This window comes from Girardinichthys multiradiatus, chromosome 5 (genome assembly GCF_021462225.1).
Source record: "Girardinichthys multiradiatus isolate DD_20200921_A chromosome 5, DD_fGirMul_XY1, whole genome shotgun sequence".
Taxonomy (NCBI): domain Eukaryota; kingdom Metazoa; phylum Chordata; class Actinopteri; order Cyprinodontiformes; family Goodeidae; genus Girardinichthys; species Girardinichthys multiradiatus.
The window spans coordinates 44,773,053-44,798,200 of NC_061798.1; the positions used below are offsets into that span (position 1 = coordinate 44,773,053).

Below are 25,148 nucleotides of genomic sequence, written 5' to 3' on the forward strand. Positions count from 1 at the left end.
AGTGTGACACCTTAAGACAGGATTTTTAGGGTCATGTTTAAAGATGAACATACATGCCTGACCCGGTCGCGATTTTATGTCTCTTTAAACATGTGTTTGTTGATACCAGATCCCGGTCTGATACCTTTATTTAAATTGATGCTTAACAATCAAGTAGCTGTAAAGTACAGGAACATAACAGACTATTTTTCATGGTGGTACATGGTCTACAGTAGTAGGCGCTGCATCATTATCTTTTCTACTGATGCTGACAATAGTTTTGTCCCAACAGTCAAATCTGCAGTACAGCCTTATGTTAGAGCCGCAGTCTTTAATAAACTTACATTTTGGACCTGATGTTTTCATGCAGAGCAGTTTGCTGGCCAACAACAACGTGTTTAGTCTGCTTTAACAAAACTTGTTGATAATTTAGCTCTTAACTTAATTCAGTGCATTTCTAGTTGTTTTTTTCTGCTTCAAAAACTAGTCACTGTGAACATTGTAAGGTTTAATGACTTTGGAAAGTACAGAGTTGGTGGTAGGGTTGGAGATGCTCTCTGAAAACCTGTGTCTTCAAGGGTTTTTCTGAAAATGGGTTGTTCTGGCAGGTCGGTAGGTCATTCCACCAGAAAACAGTCTCAATTGTCCTGAACGTGGTGTAGGCACTGCTAGCCAAAGACTGGAGGGACCAAGGCGTGATGTAAGCCTTTGCTTAACTAGATACGGCCACTTTTTTGATTCTACAACTGTTGGATTTTGGATTGATGTCAGTCTTTGTTTTTTTGCTAGACGTCACTTTGACCAGACCAGTCTCCAAGGCTGAAATCCATGCCTTGTTCTGTATTACCCTGCTATAGTAAACTGCAGCTGCACCTTTGCCCTCAGTGTGGTTGTTGGTCTGTTTCAGGTGTTTAGACAAATCTGTTCAGCTGGACAGAGCACACAGGCAGATTAATCTCTATCGTCCAGTCATTGATATAACGAGTTCAGATATGATAACCTTTTTGAACAACACATGGTAAAACTAGCAGAGCGGTTTTTTTAAAGCTCCAACAATGTTAAGTGTATCGACCCCCCCTCACCAGCAAAAAAATGTTTCCTCACCTCCGTTGCACATGCCGTTGACTATTAGCTGCTTTTTTATTGGTTTTTTCCCTCTGCTTTACATTTTTAAATGCTGCATCTGCTTTTAAATCCACATTCTAATTACTAATAATTGCAAATCCAGACCTCCGCTCTCAAATTTCTTCAGTGGATGCCATTGATGTCAAGAGGGAGAAAAATCCTCTCGCTGTTTTAATTTATTTTTTTGACCTTGTCTCTTTAAACTTGAGTGATTCTGTCGTGAGGGTGACTGTAGGATATGTTAATTCAGCTTCATCCGGGCGACGCGGGTTTTATCTCTTCACAGAATGCCACAATCTATGGTTGCCTCATTCAGCGAGCTTCCCGCCGCTGGCACTGCATCTGTCTAGCCTAGAAACTGGATCACACTTCACTGTTTGAGAACAGTCTATAGAAAGCAGACCCCCTGGTTCTCGTTTTTTTTCTGTTGAGACGACAGGCAGACAATGATACAGACCCGTTTAGTGATGCATCAGTGCCTGACAAGTATTTCCCTCCTTCAAGTTCACCAGCTTACATTAATCATTAACTCACTGTTTCTCTTGCCTCAGTCAAAACATTTGTCCTTCTTAAAAAATAACTTGAAACTCAGACCAATTGATCAATTTTATTATCTAATAAAGAATTGTTAATAATCTTGGCATGGTATTTTATCATATATAGGTTTATTTGTTACATTTAAACAATTAATTTATTAATATCTGAGAGAACTTAAAAAGCTGAAAGTAAACAAATTTCAGAAGTAGACATGAGTCAGTGTGGGATTCTCACTGTAAGATTTACTTAAAGCAAAACAAAGTAACCATGCTAGTTGTGTATAATATAAGTTATATTTATATAATTATCTGCTTTTTGTAAAGATGTGCTGATCAATAAATTCACACTATACTCATTTTGGTCATTTCAGATTGTAGAGATGTTTAATGTAGATCTGCACATGTTGCACATTTTCCTCTCTGCAACAAAGTGGTGGGAGTCTTTTTAAAATTCTGATGATGGTTAGATTAGGCGGAAAACTGCAAATGTTTGATTGTACGTACACTAAAAGGACAACAAAAGATGTTCTGATGCATTTTCCTTCCAAAGATGCTTGGATCCCATTAAGTCAAACGCAGAAACCTTGACTTTGATGTTGTCTTTCTGTGTGCAGTCAAATGAAACGCTATTTGCATTTCCCCACAAGCTATCTGCTGCACTGCAATGTAATGAGTGTATATTTATACATCTGCTGCTGTTCAAATACTGCAGCAAGAGAAGCAAGTGTTTAACGAGAATGTCCCCTGAACATGTTTGACAATAACAATTATATCGTTTGACACAGAATACAGCAGGAGTTTGGTTTTGATAACCAGGTCGGCATCATGGAGGGATGCCGACCTGGTAATGCTTTACTAACCATTAGAAGAAGAGGTTGCAGTGTGGACCATTTAAAGGCCACAGAACAACCCCTCTAGCATGCCAAGCATTCCAGTGTGCTGTGTAAAGGTTGCATGGAGCATCAAGAGGGGCTTCCTCATGAGAGCCCCCTTAAACACACACAGACAAAGCCCCAATCTCTGTCCCCTACACTCCAACATCTTATGATTCTGAAAGCTTTTGTCCAGCCGAAGTTGGACTAAACCTTTGTGCCCACTCAGACTTACATCTATTCCTTCACCTTCTAGTTGAAAATTAGCATTTTACTTGTGAAATGAATGTAAATCATTTTAAATTTCTTGGAATTGTGGGATTTTACCAATGAAGCAAATCTCTTTTGAATAGTGGTCCATTTCACGTTTTAACTGCTGTTACATGTGACCCCCCCACAGTTTGAGGCCACTCAGTAATTACAGGTGTCAGCCCGGGTGCTTGAGAACTTAATGCTCCATCACCTCTGAATAAAGCCCTCCCATACCCATTCTTTGTGAATGCTGACGCCTTGTGATGTCAAAAGAAGTAAATATTGATTGAGATTTGAAACCAGTGGTTCAGTCCAAGCAGATAAATCGGTATGAAAAGATCTTTTTAGGAAGACTGCATTCTTGCAAACATGTCTGCGGCTGGGTTTCTATGACTGTGACCGATTTTTAAATAGCTAGTAAATGTTTAAGGGGACTTTTAGTATTCATTTTCTGTTCCTCCAGACTCCATTTTTGTACATTTACATAAAAGCCGTCGCTGGTTGTTTCCTTGATGGGAGAAAATGCTAAAATTTGTGACAGTTTGTATTCACCCAAATAGAAGCTGCCAGCTCCAGGTTATGTTTTTTTCCTTTGATGTGCTGTAGTTGACGTGAAGCTGCAGACAGTGCACGGTGTTACTGAGTGGGCAGCTGCAGCAGAAATGCTGATTTTGGATCAATATAAGTATTGCTGTTTCTTCTTTTCATTTTAATTTTGTTTATAATAAAAGTACTTGTACTCATCGTCTTCCACTTGATCCGAGACCGGGTTGCGGGGGCAGCAGACTCAGCAAAGACGCCCAGACGTCCCTCTCCCCAGACACCTCCTCCAGCTCCTCCGGGGGGAGCCCAAGGCGTTCCCAGGCCAGCCGAGAGACATGGTCCCTCCAGCGTGTCCTGGGCCGTCCCCTGGGCCTCCTCCCGGTGGGACGTGCCTGGAACACCTCCCGAGGAAGGCGTCCAGGAGGCATCCGGTATAGATGCCCGAGCCACCTCAACTGGCTTCTCTCGATGTGGAGGAGCAGCGGCTCTACTCCGAGCCCCTCCCGGATGGCCGAGCTCCTCACCCTATCTCTAAGGGAGTGCCCGGCCACCCTACGGAGGAAGCTCATTTCAGCGGCTTGTATCCGTGATCTTGTTCTTTCAGTCATGACCCAAAGTTTATGGCCATATGTGAGGGTAGGAACGTAGACCAACCAGTAAATTGAGAGCTTTGCCTTTCAGCTCAGCTCTCTCTTCACCACAACGGACCGGCACATTGCCCCCATTACTGTGGCAGCTGCACCGATCCGTCTGTCAATCTCCCGCTCCATTCTTCCCTCACTCGTGAACAAGACCCAGAGATACTTGAACTCCTCCACTTGAGGCAGGAACTCCTCACCAACCTGAAGAGGACAAGCCACCCTCATGATGACCATACAAACGAGGCACGTGACGTCGCCTGATACGGCAGAGCCGGGGTCCCACCCTGGAGCCAGGCCTGGGGTCGGGACCCGTCGGAGAGCGCCTGGTGGCTGGGTTGCTCCACGCGGGACCCGGCCGGGCCAAGCCCGAAGGAGAGATGCGAGGCCATCCCTCAATGGGCCCACCACCTGCAGGGGGAACCGTGAGATACCGGTGCAGAGGATTGGACGGCGGACGAAGGTGGAGACCTCGGCAGCCCAATCCCCTTATTATAAAAGTTTTATCTTCCACTGCTCCATGGTCCAGTTCTGATCCTCACTCGCCCATTGTTGGCCCTTTTAGTGGTGGACAGTAGTCAGGATGGACTACTGACTGGTCCAGAGCTATGCAGCCTCGTAGGTGATCCACTGCGATACACTGTGTTCTGACGCCTTTGTATCAGAGCCGGTATTAATTTCTTCAGCGCTTTTAGAGGCAGTAGCTCATCTTTTGGATTGGACCACATGGTCCGCCTTTGTACCATCGTGTTTCTGAATGAGCCTTGGCTGAACACGACCCGGTCACCAGTTCACCTCTCTTCCATAGTTGGACCCCTTTTGTAAGTTACTGATCCCAGCAGACCTGGAACACCGTACAAATGCTGCAGTTTTCAAGATGCTCTGACCCAGTTGTCTGGCGCATGTTAAACTTGCTCAAATCTCTAGTCTTGCCTATTTTCCTGCTTCTAACATATTTCAGCACAAAATGTTAACTTGCAGGTGATACCCCATCCATTAACCGGTGTCTCGCCTGCCAGTGGTTATAATGTTATGCCTGACCGGTGTAGTTGGTGATGGGAAACTGTTTTGAGAAGTTGCTCAATGTGCATGCATTTCCACCGCATCTTTGAGTCACAGTCTTCGTATCTGCATGTATGAAGCTACTCCTCAGTGATGCGTCTTGAATGCATTCAGCAGAGCATATAAGGGCCGCTGTAGTTTTTACACGACGCGGTTTGCAACAAGTGGAGTTCACCTTTGATGCGTAAAACTCGGCCAGCACGTACCCCACCCTGCTCCTGTGTGCAGCCTCCTCTGCTCTGCATGCATGTTCCCCCGCCCCCGATCAGCAGAGGATGCGCCGCACACTGTGCTGCTGAAATGCAGGACTGCACCATTCCTGCCGTCTCCACCGGGGAGAATGTAACCCGATCCTGTTCGGAGAAAGCCATCGTGCAGGCTGGGAAGAGGGAAGAGGGCACTGCTCTGCGCTCTGACGCTTTCCTCCGTCCTCTCCCCCCTGATTTTTCTACCGAGTGTCACCCTCTATCTCCCCATCTCCCTCCCTCTCATCTGTTCACTTCCCTGAACGGCGAGGCTGCTCGGTCGCAGCGCGCAAGCCTCCGGGATCATCGCATTGTTCGCCCATCGATTCTTATCCCCTCCCCGTTAAGTCGAAGCGAGACGGCGGGTCTTTTCTTTCCCCTCCACCGCCTTTTTCCTCTGAATGTCCTTACCGTGGGAATCTGCTGCAAGCGAGCCAGTCCGGTGACGTGCCCGAGCATGTTCGCATCAGAGGCGGATTTACCTGAGAGTACGCTGCCCTCGCTCCCCTCCAAGCACACGCATTTGGACTTCACCGACTGTCACTAAGGAGGAAAAAAGGAAAACACACCCGATTACAAGGATGGGGTTCTACGGCACTTTAAAGATGATTTTTTACAAAGTGAGTATGGGATTTCAGCTTGAAATCACGTCCTCGGCTCTGAGCAATGAACGCTTCAGTCGCGTTATTTTTGACGCGCGGCTCTCGGCAGATTGTGCGGCCACTGCGGAGGATGAACAGCAGTGTGACAGACCCCCACAGACGCCTCTTTAATTGCCTGGGCCGTAATGTGTATGATAGGGCACTGTTAAATGTTTAAATACAACGCTGTGATTTCAATTCTTTTCCATTACTTTAACTTTAGCTGTGGTGGAGAAAAGCCACTGCTTTAATTTGGATTTAAAAATTATTTTATAACCGCTTTATAATGGTTAGGTTTTTAACATTTAGCTATATTTATACTGACATATCTACACGTTTTCCCTGGATTCACACATAAGAGCAGCTCTGCACCTGCACATCAACTGTTCTGCCTTTCCTGAAACCACCTGGGTGCTTTTCCATTCCATCTTTTCTGCATATATATAGCATTGCTTTGCTTCTGTAAGTTAGACCTTCAATTGTTAGAAATGGGAAGCTCACAAACAGCCTGTTTCCCCCTGCAGCCCAGCTTGCAGGGGTTAACATAATTAGATGTTACGCAGCACTGGTTATCTTCCACTGACCAAAGTGACTGCTTGAGATGTGTGCATGTGATCAGTCCGCCTCTGCTTGTTGGAGCAGCCTATTCCCTGACATTGTGCTTCTCGCCTCAGGCTCCAAACACAGATAATGGGTCACTGTGTCAGACCGCGTGAGGTAGAATCTCCTCAAAGATGTTTAGTGTATTCTGCTGGCTGGCTCCCATATAATAAAGCCCGTTTAAATGGAGATGCGGGGTACAAACTAATAAGTATTACAGAAGCGCCGCTTTCATCTAAATAAACTGGTTGATCTTTTCTATTAAATTTTTAGGTTTTTTTTTTTCAGAGGCCTTTACTCTGTTCTAGTAATCATAATAAGCATATCATAATAGGAAGTGGTTTATAATTGAAAATGTTTGCTCACTCATACTCTCACCATTTTCAAGGATTTAATTAGAGATGCTCCAATCAATCAGCCAGAGATTGTAATCCTCAGATCTGACCCGTGATCAGCGGGTCAAAAGCTGAAAGTAAAACAGTTTTTCCTATTCATTAAATACATAAAAACCAGGAACTACTTCCATTTTTTGGTGTATAATCCATAATACTTTGCAGCACATATTTAGTTTTTTTGTTCTAAGAAAAAATGAGAATTGTTAGGTTGAACCTTTAAAAAAGCCTTAAATTATCATTCCAGGAAAACCCTGATCATTTCATGTCTAAATGCATTACTACACTGCAGAATTTGAATATTTCACTCTTTATGTGCTCTTCTGATTCGTTTGGATAGTGGTTCTTGGAAATCATAGTTTAGATTTTAGATTTTTGTTGTGTCTGCTCTCTTTGGGAAACTGTTACATTGATCACTCAAGCAGACTTTTTCTACAGGCAGCCCTAATTAAAATGTACACATTTCCTGAGAGTGATTACTATCTTAAAACATTAACCCTCTTTGTATCCATCTGTCGGGCTTTTGGTCGGGTAGAGAAAGGGAACCCAGAGGGGGAGGGAAGAGGAACGACTGGTTGGGGGTGATTTACAAACACTGCGTCCTCTCAGTCTCGTTACCTTTCGTTAAGCTGAAACACAAGAAGAAGCTTTTTCCACTTTTTCTCTTTCTTCTTTTCTTTCCTATGCTGACGTTGAGTTTGAGGTTTTCTCACACAGAGGCTCAGACTAACCGCCCAGTACGCCCTTTTTTTTTCCCCTCTCTCCTGTCTCTCACTCCGAAACACACACACACATACACACACACACAAAACAATACTGCACACAAACACACCCTCTGCATGCATACACACACCCAAGCTCTCCTTGGCTACTAAACTGCCGATGCAGTGAGATCACTACTTTAAGAACAAGGCTTTTGGGTGAAAGAACCGGGTCTAACTATTCTGGACATTTTATGATTCACCCCAATCACACAGTCTTAAAATTTTGTCCAACGTAGGTTACACACCTGACCTGGCTTTCACATTGTTTGCATTAGACTTAGAAACGCTCAGAGATATTTCTGTACATTTCCTTCATCAATTAACTGGAAGTTTTTGCTGTCAAGCGCTCAGCATTTGCATACAGGAGTTGAGTTTCAATGGGGGAAACTGAAAAAACTGGTAGAAACAGGAAACTTTCAACCTACGGGACACTTTGGTATTTAATTGGTTACATGTAGATTTGTTTTTTTTTTGTTATTTGTTATTAAAACAAGATTCCCAAGCAATGTTAAAAAACTGGAAAAAGAAAATGAAAGATTGGAAATTATTGGCATTTTTCCATCCATTCATCCAAACATTATACTGTAGAATTATCTGCTATACATTTATATGGAAATTCAGTATTTATTAAAGCTGCACAATGTATCAAATGACAATGAGCATCCCAATATTCCCATCGCAAACAGCTGCTTAGATGCAATGATTGGTAGAAGGCTAGATTTTAAGGGTCTTTCATTCTCTGCATGTCGACAACATATTTGTCCAGTTGAACGGACTCACTACCCACACCTGATGAATATTGTTAGTGGCTGAGGCTCTAAAGCCCACAGAGAGTGGTGGAGACATCTTGTCATTGTAAAGAAAGAAAAGAACATTTATTTTAATTTTTCTTGCACTGAGGTTTGCTGTTCATAACATTCATGTAAGCCCATGAAGCTGAAACCGAAAACAGATGCTCAATCTTTCTCTTTCACTAAATTATAGTGATAAACAAAAAAAGCACACATCTTGAGGTAGACATGTAATCATGCCACTGTAGAGCCAGACAGCGTGGAGTCAAATGTCCAACGGCGTTTCCTTGTGTAGAATACAATACTACAATAATAAACATGCATCAAAAGAGCATTGTTTGCCTCCGAGGGGAAAAATAAGTTGAATTTGGTTTCTAGTTTCTATAAGCCATCTAATTATGCTCTGCCGTGGCAGAGATGTATGTTTTCTTCCACAGGTTGCAGCAAAACAGGCTGGTCTTTAACTGTAAACGAGACATTGCCAAATGTGACTGTGTACAAAAATGTTAGGAACCAAACCGAGAGAATAAGTCATATCTGAGCTGCAAAGATAACCTAATATAATTAATGCAACAAGGCCAGAACGTCACGTTTGATTTCTTCTTGTGGCAGGACACAAAACGTACGTGCTCAGTAATTCCTCTGGCTTGTTTATTCATCCCGGGATGACGAAGGGATGGTGATCACTCGCATGTGTGTTGAGAAGGCGTGCCAGGGAGAGTGGCAGGCATGGGATGAAGGAAAATTGGCTCGCCCAGGCCCTCTACACAGCCTCTTTTGTTTGCACAGTCGGGTAGGTGGTAACGGGGGACTAAACGGTGCGCGCACACGCAGGTGATGAAGAATAATAAAGAACTGACTTGCTTGTTTTCGTTTGTGAGCCATCGATGTTAATCATGCAGTTAAAGAATGCACTGCTTGCCCTCCTTCTAAGAGTCCTCCTATCCTGTGGTTATTTAGTGTGTGTGAACAACCTGTACCTTGGAATCTGGGTGTGAATGTGTTTGCCTCTGGATATTATTGTATGTCTGGTAGCTCAGGGATCACTGTTCCCAGTTTTTGTGGTTATCATGTTCAGGATGAAACACAAAGAAAGTTAAACACCCACCTACCTTCTCACAATAATGAGCTCTTTTAAATCTACAGATGAATCGTATCTCTGTTTGGTTCTGCAATATGTTACTTTTAATTTCTAGCCAATAGATTTTTAAAATATGTATTTGCTGCCATGCAGTGTTGTCAGCATTTGAATATGCTTAATTTAAAACCTAATAACAAAATTTCTAATCTGCAAAAGCCATCTTTTATCTTTAAAAAGCTCCAGGAACCATGACCTTGCAAAACTATTCATACCACTTCAGTTTTTTTACAGTTACACATCACCACAACAAACGTTTAAAGCAACAGGATGTTAAACAGTAGACTAACACAAACTTGCATTAGTGGGAAAGTAAAAATGCACACAACCACATTTTGCTGTACTTGCAGCTGCAGATCCTTTTGGGAATGTGTCTACCAGTTCCGTGCATCTGGAGACTGTAGTTTCTGAGAGTTTCTGCCCGTTTGTCTTCGCAAGGTTGCTCTAGCTCCATCAGAAGTAATGGAGAGCATCTACAGGTCCTTCTCAAAATATTAGCATATTGTGTTAAAGTTCATTATTTTCCATAATGTCATGATGAAAATTTAACATTCATATATTTTAGATTCATTGCACACTAACTGAAATATTTCAGGTCTTTTATTGTCTTAATACGGATGATTTTGGCATACAGCTCATGAAAACCCAAAATTCCTATCTCACAAAATTAGCATATTTCATCCGACCAATAAAAAAAAAGTGTTTTTAATGCAAAAAACGTCAACCTTCAAATAATCATGTACAGTTATGCACTCAATACTTGGTCGGGAATCCTTTTGCAGAAATGACTGCTTCAATGCTGCGTGGCATGGAGGCAATCAGCCTGTGGCACTGCTGAGGTCTTATGGAGGCCCAGGATGCTTCGATAGCGGCCTTTAGTTCATCCAGAGTGTTGGGTCTTGAGTCTCTCAACGTTCTCTTCACAATATCCCACAGATTCTCTATGGGGTTCAGGTCAGGAGAGTTGGCAGGCCAATTGAGCACAGTGATACCATGGTCAGTAAACCATTTACCAGTGGTTTTGGCACTGTGAGCAGGTGCCAGGTCGTGCTGAAAAATGAAATCTTCATCTCCATAAAGCTTTTCAGCAGATGGAAGCATGAAGTGCTCCAAAATCTCCTGATAGCTAGCTGCATTGACCCTGCCCTTGATAAAACACAGTGGACCAACACCAGCAGCTGACACGGCACCCCAGACCATCACTGACTGTGGGTACTTGACACTGGACTTCTGGCATTTTGGCATTTCCTTCTCCCCAGTCTTCCTCCAGACTCTGGCACCTTGATTTCCGAATGACATGCAGAATTTGCTCTCATCCGAAAAAAGTACTTTGGACCACTGAGCAACAGTCCAGTGTTGCTTCTCAGTAGCCCGGGTCAGGCACTTCTGCCGCTGTTTCTGGTTCAAAAGTGGCTTGACCTGGGGAATGCGGCACCTGTAGCCCATTTCCTGCACACGCCTGTGCACGGTGGCTCTGGATGTTTCTACTCCAGACTCAGTCCACTGCTTCCACAGGTCCCCCAAGGTCTGGAATCGGCCCTTCTCCACAATCTTCCTCAGGGTCCGGTCACCTCTTCTCGTTGTGCAGCGTTTTCTGCCACACTTTTTCCTTCCCACAGACTTCCCACTGAGGTGCCTTGATACAGCACTCTGGGAACAGCCTATTCGTTCAGAAATGTCTTTCTGTGTCTTACCCTCTTGCTTGAGGGTGTCAATAGTGGCCTTCTGGACAGCAGTCAGGTCGGCAGTCTTACCCATGATTGAGGTTTTGAGTGATGAACCAGGCTGGGAGTTTTAAAGGCCTCAGGAATCTTTTGCAGGTGTTTAGAGTTAACTCGTTGATTCAGATAATTAGGTTCATAGCTCGTTTAGAGACCCTTTTAATGATATGCTAATTTTGTGAGATAGGAATTTTGGGTTTTCATGAGCTGTATGCCAAAATCATCCGTATTAAGACAATAAAAGACCTGAAATATTTCAGTTAGTGTGCAATGAATCTAAAATATATGAATGTTAAATTTTCATCATGACATTATGGAAAATAATGAACTTTATCACAATATGCTAATATTTTGAGAAGGACCTGTATAAACATCAATTTTCAAGTCGTGCTACAGATTCTGTGGTGGATTTAGGTCTAGACTTTGACTGGTCCATTCCATCACTTGGACATGCTTTGATCTAAACCAGTAAGGTTGTTCTCCTGCTGGAAAGTAACCCTAGTTTAAAGTCTGTTGCATTCTGCTAAAAGGTTTTCTTTCAGGACGGTCTGTATCCAGGCCCATTCTTCTTCATTAACTCTGACTACTCTCCCTGTCACAGCTGTAAAAAATATCCCCCCAGCATGATCCTGCTACTACCTGACCTCATGGTGGGCATTGTGTTCACGGTGATGTGCAAGGTTCCTGGGGTGTGAATACTTTGCAAAGCATTCAAACTCATTTCAAAGTGCTGCCTTTTTAAAAAGGAAGTGTGTAATTTGTTTTAAGCATAGACTCCACAGGGGTTCTGTTTTCTAATGTTTTCCATTATTTCTTTCCTTTTCTCTTCAGATGAAGAGAAAGTTGGACCCAGGCCCAGAGGTCCGATCTTTCCCTTCAGGAAAAAAGCCCTGCAAAGGCCCAGAGTATTCGAGGTACAGTCAGACATCCTGCTTTTTACTTCCAACAGTTTACGTTAGCGCACCAAGTCTTGCCTTTGTTTCCCATCTGCCACACATTGTAATAGTGCCAATTAAACAAAATGTCAAGTGTTATGAACTCAGAATGCTGCTCATGTTCTGAAACAGTAGGATGGATTGTTTCTGCAGTATCCAGCCTGCAGTCCCAGTTGTTTTCTCTTGCTCTGAATCTTTAATGCATGTGTTCACATGTAGCTGCATTAAAATTCAGACCCAACACATCCACTTATGTGTAAATGTTGCTATGTAACTGCCTCCCTCTCTGCTTCCTCTGCCATTAAAAATGAATCAATAATGAAATCGACCCCAGCTTCCCATGTTGCCACCAGCCGGCTGAACCGAAAGCATGGACAGTATCCACTGGATAGCTTCTTGTTGGTCAAATGAAATATAAACTCTCCCATTCAGTTTTATTTGCTGTACCTAACTAGAAATTAATGCAGTTTAGCAGTAACTCACGTTTATGTCAGTAGTTTTGTTGGTCTTATAAAGTAAATGGTCATATTAATTTGCCATCAGAACAGAGACTTGTTCTTGATTAAGTAAATCACTGGCAAATTATAAAGCTTTTAGCTTTAATGACATCCTTCTCTGTAGTGATCAATAATTTATCCTTCTCCAGTGCTCCTCTTATGTGTGGAGTGCCACAAGGCTCTATTCTTGGTCCCCTTCAATTTTCACTTTCTATGCTGCCGGATAAATTATAACTACGCACCAGCCTCCCACTGTTATGCAGACGACCTACAAATATACTTGTCTCTTCAGCCAGGTTGCAGTCTTATCATCGTTACACTGAGTTCCTGTCCTTTTTGAATTTATTTTAAACTTTTATTGTTTGTTTTTAAAGCTCTTAACAGCCTGGCCTCGCATTATTTAACTGGAATTTTCCATCTTTTTGTACGTGACAGACCCCTAAAGTCATCAAATCACTTTTTATTAGATGTTTCTAAGGACCAGGGTCAAGCATTGGGGCGACTCTGGAACTAACATCTTCGCTCCCCCACTGACCCAGGCATCTTTAAATTTAAGCTTAAGACTTATTTTTTTATGCAGGCTTTCAACACCAAGAATCATGGTGGCATTTTAGACATAATTCTTATTTTCCTGTTGTCTGGCTGCATATTTTCTTTATGTGTTGTGATCTTAGTGTTAAGTCCTTTGGTCACTTTATCTGGTTGCTTTAAAGTGCTCTATAAATCAGTAAATGAAACATATGAAATCTTTAAATGTGTCACTTGCCGTTTTTTTGTGTCATGCTGTCAGAGTAATTTGTATTGAAATTTTTGCGTAAGTTGTAGCAGAGCAATTTCAATGTTTATTATTCCACTTGTTGAAAGCAGTGCTTTCAGTTTCCCGTCTGCTGCCTATTTTTGTGCCGGTTGCATCTAAAGGTCTCATATCAATGCAGATTATTTTTTTTGTCTGTAAATTGCAGCCCAACAGGAATTGTTCCGTGTCCAGCCACACCCACCACCTTTGGTCACATCAGAGCGGCCAATGGTCAGGGGCAGCAGAGACGACGAATCACCTCAATCCAGCCACCTACGGGTCTCCAGGAATGGCTCCGAACATTTCAGGTGAGCACACAAGAGTTATAAGGAGTTATGTCCCCCACTCTGGTTGGTGTTAAACCCTCGAGCAAAAGCTCATTAGAAAGCAGGTGTCCTTCCAATCACTGTGCACTTAGTCTGTGAGATAATTGCTGCCTTGTTGTGTTGGCCCAGCATATTACCATAACCACTGTAGCGTGGAATTGAGATTAGCCGTACCTGTTGGACTGAAAAGCAGTAAAAAGATCAGTCCGGTTCAGAGCTTTACTCTTTATTAAAGGTTCTCCTCTGCGTTCGTCTGAAATGTCCCTGATGACCAAACTGTTTAGTTTTTCTTGTTTTGAGCCTCTCTTTAGGGCTCATCAAGTCACTGCAGAGTTTCATCTCTGTCATCTCTGCATGTTGTTAATTTTTTGTTTGTTGTGATTCTTGAGCTATAAATAAGATGTGATTTAAACGTATTAGCTGTGATGATCCCTGTGATTTCTTTTAATGTAAAGAGTTGTGATAGATATCATTACTGCAGAGTAATGACTTACTATCTTCGAATGGCTGGGTGAACCCGTGACCTCTCAGAGCCTTCATTCTTACAGCAAAAGCTAAAGGGGGATGAACTGCATTCTTTTTTACAACCCATTCCAATGAGTTGTGAAAAACTTTGTGTTTAGTTTAAAAAGTTCTCAAGATTCTTAAAAATATACTTTATCTCCAAAGAGATTATCATAGTTTCAAATATGCCTGCAGAGGTGAACAGCGTTGTATCTGATAACGTCATCAATACATTGATCGCACAAGGAACCGTGTTCGGCCCAATCCTTTTTAACTTGCTTAGAAACGATGAGATGTTGTGTCCATATGAGCACAAAAGACACGGTTATTATCGTTATTTATGTTTTCTGATGAAGGTTGGAATGCTAAATTCATTTTTAGTGAAAGTGTAAGCATGGTTGGATGCTTCATTCTTATTTGTAAAAACTATGAAAATATTGTTTTTCTGATTATTATTAACAGCTGCTGTAGAATTATTATTGATAAACAACAGAGAAATGCATGAGGTTAAGATTTGACAGATGTTCTGTTGAACTTTAAAACTCTTGTCAAAATTATTTCTAAAACAACATAAATTAATAATTGTTTTAAGATAGTAAAACCTTTGTTTTGTCTGATCGCTCGTCTGACATTAGGAAGTCGGGAATCTGATCTGTTGTCTCTATCAAATGTTTAAAATTCCTGATTTAAAAGTAGGAAGGGTTCAATTCCTGCCTCAGTTTGTGTCGATATACAGGTCCTTCTCAAAATATTAGCATATTGTGATAAAGTTCATTATTTTCCATAATGTCATGATGAAAATTTAACATTCATATATTTTAGATTCATTGCACACTAACTGAAATATTTCAGGTCTTTTATTGTCTTAATACGGATGATTTTGGCATACAGCTCATGAAAACCCAAAATTCCTATCTCACAAAATTAGCATATTTCATCCGACCAATAAAAGAAAAGTGTTTTTAATACAAAAAACGTCAACCTTCAAATAATCATGTACAGTTATGCACTCAATACTTGGTTGGGAATCCTTTTGCAGAAATGACTGCTTCAATGCGGCGTGGCATGGAGGCAATCAGCCTGTGGCACTGATGAGGTCTTATGGAGGCCCAGGATGCTTCGATAGCAGCCTTTAGCTCATCCAGAGTGTTGGGTCTTGAGTCTCTCAACGTTCTCTTCACAATATCCCACAGATTCTCTATGGGGTTCAGGTCAGGAGAGTTGGCAGGCCAATTGAGCACAGTGATACCATGGTCAGTAAACCATTTACCAGTGGTTTTGGCACTGTGAGCAGGTGCCAGGTCGTGCTGAAAAATGAAATCTTCATCTCCATAAAGCTTTTCAGCAGATGGAAGCATGAAGTGCTCCAAAATCTCCTGATAGCTAGCTGCATTGACCCTGCCCTTGATAAAACACAGTGGACCAACACCAGCAGCTGACACGGCACCCCAGACCATCACTGACTGTGGGTACTTGACACTGGACTTCTGGCATTTTGGCATTTCCTTCTCCCCAGTCTTCCTCCAGACTCTGGCACATTGATTTCCGAATGACATGCAGAATTTGCTTTCATCCGAAAAAAGTACTTTGGACCACTGAGCAACAGTCCAGTGCTGCTTCTCTGTAGCCCAGGTCAGGCGCTTCTGCTGCTGTTTCTGGTTCAAAAGTGGCTTGACCTGGGGAATGCGGCACCTGTAGCCCATTTCCTGCACACGCCTGTGCACGGTGGCTCTGGATGTTTCTACTCCAGACTCAGTCCACTGCTTCCGCAGGTCCCCCAAGGTCTGGAATCGGCCCTTCTCCACAATCTTCCTCAGGGTCCGGTCACCTCTTCTCGTTGTGCAGCGTTTTCTGCCACACTTTTTCCTTCCCACAGACTTCCCACTGAGGTGCCTTGATACAGCACTCTGGGAACAGCCTATTCGTTCAGAAATGTCTTTCTGTGTCTTACCCTCTTGCTTGAGGGTGTCAATAGTGGCCTTCTGGACAGCAGTCAGGTCGGCAGTCTTACCCATGATTGGGGTTTTGAGTGATGAACCAGGCTGGGAGTTTTAAAGGCCTCAGGAATCTTTTGCAGGTGTTTAGAGTTAACTCGTTGATTCAGATGATTAGGTTCATAGCTCGTTTAGAGACCCTTTTAATGATATGCTAATTTTGTGAGATAGGAATTTTGGGTTTTCATGAGCTGTATGCCAAAATCATCCGTATTAAGACAATAAAAGACCTGAAATATTTCAGTTAGTGTGCAATGAATCTAAAATATATGAATGTTAAATTTTCATCATTACATTATGGAAAATAATTAACTTTATCACAATATGCTAATATTTTGAGAAGGACCTGTACAGTTAAGGGATTTAAAAATTAGTTTTTCTGATCAGGGAAAGTTTGTTTTGGAATATGAATTGATTTACGCCTCCATCTTTTCAAGGATATGTTCTGAAATCATATGTAAGACCTGCGTGTTGTTTTCTACTTAATACGAGGTTTATTTTTAAACGTCATTTTTCTGATCGAGAATGAACCAAAGGAAGCCAGCTTCCACATTGTTAGCCAGCTACATTTCACATCAATATTTTCTCACAATGCTCCAGATGTTCTTGTCTGTTTTTTTTAATGACAGATATCCAAAATCCTTCTTCACAGATAAGATTAAAATGAATTTAAAAGTCTCTTTGCAAGACAGATTTTTTCTAGATGAGAAATGTCATGATGCTTTAATAACGCAAGGTCTTGTTACACTTTATTAAATACTATAAATAAATACATAAATACTATTAAAATTTCTACTTAAAAGTATGCTAAACATGTTTTCAATTGTCACCCAATTTTAGAAAGAATTTTAAAAGATTTGTAATGTAGTAGAAACGTTTAGAAGGAAAGCAATTTAACCTCAGGTTGAGAAGGATGAACAGGAGCAACAATCAGTTGCTGAAAGTTGATGTAAGAGTTAACTATCTGTTGCTCAGCCCTCTGTTTGTGGGGAGCGCTCTGAACTTCCTCATTACCTTCATAACCAGCACCTCTGGCTAAACCTTTCAGCTGCCAAATTACAGTTGGAGGGCCAGATTTTCCACTTTGCATCATAGCCTGTAATCATTGTTGGAGCCCAGTGTTCCCCAGGGCAGAAGACCTGCATCTGTCGGGTTCAACAAACAGTTTAGAGCGTTAGTCAGAAAAAAAACCCTGTTCCAAAACATTGAAGCTGGAGGACTTGGACCGCTGAGTGCCGCTGAGAAGCAGGTTTATGGTGTTGAACTTTTCCACTGATTGAAAAACCCAGATGCCTCAAGCTAAGGCACCGCTGCAGAACCCACATCCCAGGTCACACTGAGACTGGAGGTTTCTAGGTTCCTTCTGCCAGTAAACCAAAACAGTCATCCATTTTAACTCCTCAGTCCTGTTTGCTTGGTTCACTTTCACTCTTAACACCAAGGGTTGAGCTCAACGACGTGGAGCGAACGTTTTTAGAGCTGTGTATATATGTGTTTATCAGCATAGATGGAAACAGACTTCTGCTGCTCTGTAATTAATTATTTGTAACTGTTTTGCAGGAATTATATGGTTTGAGAAATGAAAACAAAGTTTAATGCAATTCCAGGTCACAGAGAAACTATTGTGGCACAGTAAATAAGTTCATTTGGCTTCAGTGGTTCAATAGAGTCATGTCCTGTTATGCCACAGAAGATGATGTCTGTAACTGGATTAGTGTATCTTATCAACAATCTGATATAACAGCTTTGCACATATTAGAAAACAAACTGCGTTCAGCTTGTAAATTAGACAAATGCAAAAGTTAGTATTTAAGAAATCTCAGCCTTTTATTTCTTCAGTAAAATGAGTTGGTTCTATTTGCTTCTTTTTTGATCGTTATGGGTGAAAATGAACATTGATCTCGATCTTTTGTCAGATTTTCTTATGACCCTTCATTTATTTGCCCGTTTCAACCACAGGTATTACATATCAAAATGTTCGGCACACTCTGAGCTTTACCTTTCTTGCATTAAACCACCTCTACTCAGGTGGATGAATTGTTCTGGTGCTTGAAATTGGTTTACTTAAGTTTTAGCTTTGCAAAAATAGTGGAGTATTTCAACAAATTAGTAGATCCACAGATTTTAGATCAGTTATGTTGCAGGTCAGTAAACACATTTTAATATCAGACAAAGATAACCTGGGTAAATGAAAATAGAGGATGATAAAAAAGCTGTCCAAACCAGCTTGGCTCTGTGTAGAAAAGCTATTTTCCGCAGTTAACCTAATGGGGCACCCCTGACGGCAACAGCTCCCCTTAGGTGTTTCTAATAACTGTCAATGGGTCTTTTACATCCCACTGTTCTGTGCAGAATTGTTTTAATTCAGCCACATTGGAGAGTTTATCAGCATAATCATAAAACAGCCTAACGTTCTGATTTTAAGGCTGGACTTTTAAGGCCACTTCAAAACGATCATCCAGATGAGAGGCGGTTGATGTGCTTTGGATCATGCTCCAGCTGCGAAACCCAGACATTCTCCTTCAGGATTATCTGATAGAGAGCATAGTTCAGGAGCAAAGCAGCTCCAGAACTTTACACTACCACCAGAATCACCAGAAATGATCTTTTTTTCTTTAATGGCTTTTGGTTTTATGGAAGATGCAGCAGGATGTGCATTCTCCAAAAAGTTCCGCTCCTGTTTTGATCAGCGGTTTGACCTTGAACCTTTCCTATGGATATCATTTTTGCTGCTCTGTGTTCCTCTCTAACCCTTCATTCATTTTTATTTTAGCCTACCTCATGTTGCCAGATAGGTTCTATTTAAATAACTTCTTTACTGCCAGAAGTGTCAAATAATCGGGACTTGGTGTAGTTAGTGAAATTATACTCTGCTTAATTAAAAATGTTGTTAAGCTTTTACCCTCATAAAGTAGATCAGCATTTGAAAACTGTCATTTCTATTCACTCAGGTTATCTTTGATATTAAAATGAGTTTCTTCTAAAACAAGATAATGTGACAACAAAGCAAAATTAGAAAAAATCTCTTTCACTGCCATGTAGATCAAAAATCTTGACAATTAAATGTTTCCTGTAAAATCAGTCAGTTCCATTTGCTTCTTTTTGACTTTATGGGTCTAAAATCAGCTTTGATCTAAATCTTCATCTAGATTGATGCTTTGATGATAATTTAATCTGAAAGAAAAGCAGAGCGTGTTTGTTGCTGCCTTCATCAATCACAAGCACTTAATTGATAACCATCTCTATTTTTCCTGTTGGTTTCTGCAGAGCTGGACCGGCCCAGAGAAGCTGCTGGCGCTGGATGAGCTGATCGACAGCTGTGAGCCTACACAAGTCAAGCATATGATGCAGGTGATCGAGCCGCAGTTTCAGCGCGACTTCATCTCCCTGCTGCCCAAAGAGGTGAGCTCTTCTCTAGCCCCTGTTTTTTGGAGCCTGCTCTCGCTTGTTCATTTTTAATGCAACAATTTAAGGTGCCTCGCTTTTGCTCTGCGTATTACCTGCCAGATGTTGATGAGGTTCTGGTAAAACAGCTTCTGTCAGCTGGATGTTCTGCAGCAGACTTAATGATCTTTCTGGCAGGGGATGATACAGAAGAGCAGAGAATGGGATATAGACTGAGGCAATAATATGTAAGGTTTCAAGATGTCAGAACAAATTGATCCAAAAGTAAATATTCAAACCGTGTCAGGTGTTCACACAAATTCAATCCTAATCCTTCTGTTAATCTGTCCTGTTATCATCGGTATCTTTTGGTAATTTCATTTTTCCTCTGCTAGATCTGTAATTGGTGAGGTTGTTGGGTTATTTGATTGCAGGTCGATGTCATCCCACTGCAGATCCAAACTAGGTTGAAACTATTATTATAACAACTCTGACGTATCCAAACAATTAAATGCTGACTCAGACTGGATATTTACTGATTTAGGCCCTTTCGGATCCATGTGATTTAAAGGACATCTAAAGCTAACCTGTAGCTATTTAGAAGAACTAGGAGGGACAAAAAGTAACTCCAGAAGCTATAAAATAGTTTAGGCATTTATCTAAACTTTCCTGATGTTAAAAAAAGCTAAATTTGCTCATTGCTCATAAATATCTACAGATACCTGCATCGGTTAGACGATGATAACTAACCATTAGTCGTCATCATCTAACCGATCATCTAACCACAGAACATCTGCTTCAATAAAATCAGTCTAATAACCAAAATGAAATGCTTGCATTGGATGTACTTAGTTTATATTGTGTATATTTTATTTTGGATTTGACAAAAAGGTTTTAGTCACCTCACTGTTTTGATGTTATGTTATAATGTGCACCATTTAACGTTCTCCTGGTCTGTCAACAGCTGGCTTTGTACGTACTTTCATTCCTGGAACCGAAGGACCTCCTCCAAGCGGCGCAGACGTGTCGCTACTGGCGCATCCTGGCAGAAGACAACCTGCTGTGGAGAGAGAAATGCAGGGAAGAGTGTAAGTCTCCAGTCACTTTCCACCCTCTTAAAATCACAGCTGATATTTAGCTTTTAAGTGCCTTCAGCTAATTATTTCTCTCTGAGCAGGTATTGATGAGCCTCTGCCCCCGCGGAAAAGGAAAATTGCCAAGCCAGGCTTCACCCACAGCCCCTGGAAGAGTGCCTACATCAGGCAGCACAGGATAGACACTAACTGGAGGAGAGGGGACCTCAAATCACCCAAGGTAGCTTCCTCTGCAAACTTTAATTCCCCACGGGTTAGATCTTGAAGATCTGTTATCAGACGCCTTTAGGACAAAGAAGGCAGGTTCAAAAAAAGAGTCTGAAGTGTGGAATTGAAGGAAAGATGCCAATAAGTCATGTCTGAAGTATTTCTGGGAAATAAGCAGGCCCACAGGACAGCCTCCTTCAAACTGAGGTCTGTTTTTATCTTTCACCTGTGAAGAAGTTTTTCTTCACATCATGACCTGAATGTTTCTCCAGTAGACGTTAAAGGTTTCAGCTGTTTTGGGAACATCTGTAGGTCATTTTAGGACACTACTGGCACAAATTAGGTTCCTAGGGTCGTTTGTATTCTTCTGCATATGCAGCAAGCTGCGTGATCTGCTGAGCTGGCATTCCCATGACCCAGTAGCAGACAGACATAAACACAGAAGCAAACACCTCTAAAAGAGCTTTGCACACCTCCAGAACTTTGTGACATTTTCCTCTGATCTCATTCTCACTTTGATTCAATTCAATTCAAAAATACTTTATTAATCCCAAAGGGAAATTAAATGTTGTTATAGCTCATATTATGAAGGTTTCCTCAAAGAGCCGTTGTAGATGCTGATGGCTGTGGGCAGAAAGGATCTCCTACAGCAGATCTGAAGAAGCCTCTGACTGAAGACACTCTGTTGTTGTAGGACAGTCTCATGAAGAGGATGCTCAGGGTTCTCCATAATGTTCTTCATTTTATGAAGAATCCGTCTTTCCACAATGATCTCCAGAGGTTCCAGAGGAGTCCCCAGAACAGAGCCAGCCTTTTTTATCAGCTTGATGAGCTTTTTTAAGTCCCTGGCTCTGATGCTGCTTCCCCAGGAGATGATGGTAGAAGAGATCACACTTTCCACAACAGACACAAAGCCCTGGAGACACGCTGCTGTCTGTTCAGCTCTTGTCATTTGCTTTGTCATCACACATCCAACTCCTCTTGTCCTCTTCATCCTGTCTCGCCTCGTCTGTCCTTTCTGAAGGTGCTGAAGGGACACGATGACCATGTGATCACCTGCCTCCAGTTCTGTGGCAACCGCATCGTCAGCGGCTCCGATGACAACACGCTGAAGGTCTGGTCGGCGATCACAGGGAAGGTAAAGTCAGGTTTTTATTGTTTGATCTTTCTTTTTAATATGAGTTATTTTCTAACACTTTTTGCCTGAAACTTTAAAAGAGAGAATAATTGGACAAATGGGGGTTCTTACCCAGTCTCCCACAGTATGGAATTAGCTGTTATCATGTTCTAAGTGTAACTATGTGTTTTTTTTTTTAATCGATGTACTGTAATGTGTGAGGCGTTAGTCATGGATGATGCCTAGATGCTGTTATGGTCTCCAGGGAATAAAAGTTGAATCTCAACAGCAGCTCTGATTAGTGAAGCCTGTGAAGGGACCTCTTTACACTACTATCATTAGATACTATCAGAATAAACCATTTATCTTTGTATGGGTGACAGAATAAAACACAATTAACCATTGTTTTATTTTTTGGAACAATAGTGAATCAAAATGTGTGGCATTCGTTTTTGTTCTCAGAGTCGTAAGGAAGCTCTCAGACTTGATGGAGAGTGTTTATGAACATTAGTGTTCAAATCAGGCAACATATTGTTAAATTGGTTTAGGCCTGGACTTTGACCGGGCCATTCTACTATTTGTACATCTTTTAAATTATTCCATTGTGGCTCTGGTCGTATGTTTTGGGTCACTGTCCTCTTGGAATGAGAACCTCTGCCCCACCATAAAGTCTTTTGGAGCCTCTAAAACGGTTTTCTTCTAGGAATGCCCTGCAGCTCTAACCAGCCTCCCTGTTTCTCTTGAAGCAAAGCATCCCCACAGCATGATGCTGCCACCACCATGTTTCCCACTAGAGAGGGTATCTTCACAGTGATGTGCAGTGTTAGCCGTCTTCCACACATAGCGTTTTTCCTTTTGCCCAGGTTTGCTGTGTCCCCTGCATGGGCTGCAGCTCACTGCAAAGATGACTTTTTATGGACTTCTTTTAACAGAAGCTTTCTTTCTACCAGGGCCAGATTTATGAGCGACATCTTTAAGGCCACTGGTTTCACTGGATCTTATTTAGAGCTATTCGAATACATGGATTCTAATTGCAAGTGTCCACCTTTAAGTATTAATTTGAATGAAAATCAAGCAGTACTTTGTGTTGGTCTGTCACACAAAATAAATATAGTAATAAAAAATGTGAAAAGGTTCAAGGTTTATGAATAGCTTTTCATGGTACTGTATGTAAAGTTTTATTTCTACCCTGTCTTGATTTGAAAAAGAAGGAAACATCTCTGCAGACTTTCTGTGCACTGCATGTCTTCAGAAATTCCCGGTGCACTAAAACTTCATCTTGAGCACCAGACTGCCAGATAACTGGAGATCAAAAACTTATTTTTGCATCCAGATACAATCTTCTGATGGGGCTTACCAGCCTCTTCTCGTTCCTTACATTGATCCGTTTTGCAGAGTTGTTCCTCAGCATTCGTCTGCTCGCCGTGTTTGTACTCATAGCTGAAGCCGGAGCAGTCACACAGGCCGGTTCTCTTTATTAAAAAGAAAGGTGGTGCAGGATGTTGCAGTGAGGTGTATTTTGTTGCAGATCAGAGTTTTCATGTGTGCTTGTTGGATTCCCATTTAAATAATCGAAATAATCATTTGAACACAGTTTGCATAGGTCTTTTTTGATTTAAAAATCTAATTTCACAAAGCATCTTAATGTAACCTTTAAGTGCATGTGCATATTCTGTGGATTTTGTCATCCTTGGCATATAATTGGGAAAAAAAGCTTTTTATTGATGCAAAGATGCTGCTTCACACAAGCCTGAGTTGGCCCTGATCCCATCACTGATTATAAGCGCACCAGTCACAGCATTTTCTGATCTGAGTCGATCTTACCAAGGTCATCTGATGGGGAAGGAGCTCAGTTTGGCTCTGCTTCACTAAAACACAAATATCTAGCTGACAGGTTGGTGAGTTAAAGGCTCAGCGGCTCCATATTGGGGGCAGAGGTCTGCAATGAATCACTTCACCAGCAGGATGTACTGCTTTTTCCTGATACCACCTTTATTCAGACTGACAGTGTCGTCTCCTGCAGTGTTAAACTGCCTCGGGATTGTTCGCTTACAGCAAAAAAATATTTAAGAAACAAACTCAAATCTGTTTGTTTGGGTGCTGCAAACACCCCATCCCCCCCACCCATGCTCCTGGAAGAACAGCCAATTAGGCTGAGTCAACCCTTTCTGTAAACCGTCTGTCGATGCTCCTAAAACTTGAGTAAAAATACAATAAGGGTCCCAGCACTCGTAATTTATTTTTCTTTTCTGTTGTCAACCTGTGTTAGACTTTGCCAGCTCTTTAAAGCCACCTTTTCTATGAATTCACCTTCAGCTGTTACCTGTGCAGGATACAGGCGGGTTTTATGGCTTGTTGTTGCCCCCTGAAGGAATAACGCACGTGACATCCAGTGCACCCGCCTTGCAGCCACTGCTTTACCATTATACAATATTTTATTAACCTTGAGTGCATATTTTACTGTTTTCTCTTATAACCTCAACAAAAGCTGCAGATCCCCATTCTGGAGTTCTGCAGCAAAGACAATTCAATCAGTGCCAGAAACTGATTTTATTCTCTCGCTTTTCTTACTGTGGTGTCACTAGATTCAAGATTTAGACCCATTTTCTTAAAAAAGTTACCGTCTCATGTGTCTTGGCTGCAAACATATGGTCAGGGTTGATGCTTTGATGTGCCGATACCAATTTTTGCTGATTGTGATTTCTCTTTATGGACAATAATATTATAAGATAAAAGAACAGCAACACTAAAGTGTTTCCTAGCTGTCCTGCGGTAAGCAGCCATAAAATGCTGAAATCAGAAGCTAAAACAACTAGGGTTGAAACAATCGAATTAAATGTGATCAATCGATTATTGAAATAATCGTCAACTCATTTAGTATTTGTATAATGGTTAACTGGAGTATACAGATATTAAAACATGCCATTTGCTGAAACAGCAACCCACTCACTGCAGTGATTAAGCCAATAGCATTAGTGGCATAGCTTTAGCTTCA

General features: G+C 41.6%; 1 protein-coding gene across 4 annotated transcripts in view; it reads left to right on the forward strand.

The window, feature by feature from the left end:
- The window catches only part of fbxw7 (F-box and WD repeat domain containing 7), a 110,259-nt gene that overhangs the window by 68,320 nt on the left and 16,791 nt on the right, over positions 1-25,148 (forward strand). For 3 of the 4 annotated variants that reach the window (XM_047365365.1, XM_047365366.1, XM_047365367.1), the window contains 6 exons: positions 12,131-12,213; positions 13,694-13,835; positions 19,619-19,753; positions 20,700-20,823; positions 20,913-21,049; positions 22,061-22,174. In XM_047365365.1, the coding sequence (XP_047221321.1) occupies positions 12,131-12,213; positions 13,694-13,835; positions 19,619-19,753; positions 20,700-20,823; positions 20,913-21,049; positions 22,061-22,174 (735 nt within the window). Of the gene's footprint in view, positions 1-5,404; positions 5,873-12,130; positions 12,214-13,693; positions 13,836-19,618; positions 19,754-20,699; positions 20,824-20,912; positions 21,050-22,060; positions 22,175-25,148 lie in introns of those variants that run through there. The other variant, XM_047365368.1, reaches the window with a different exon arrangement.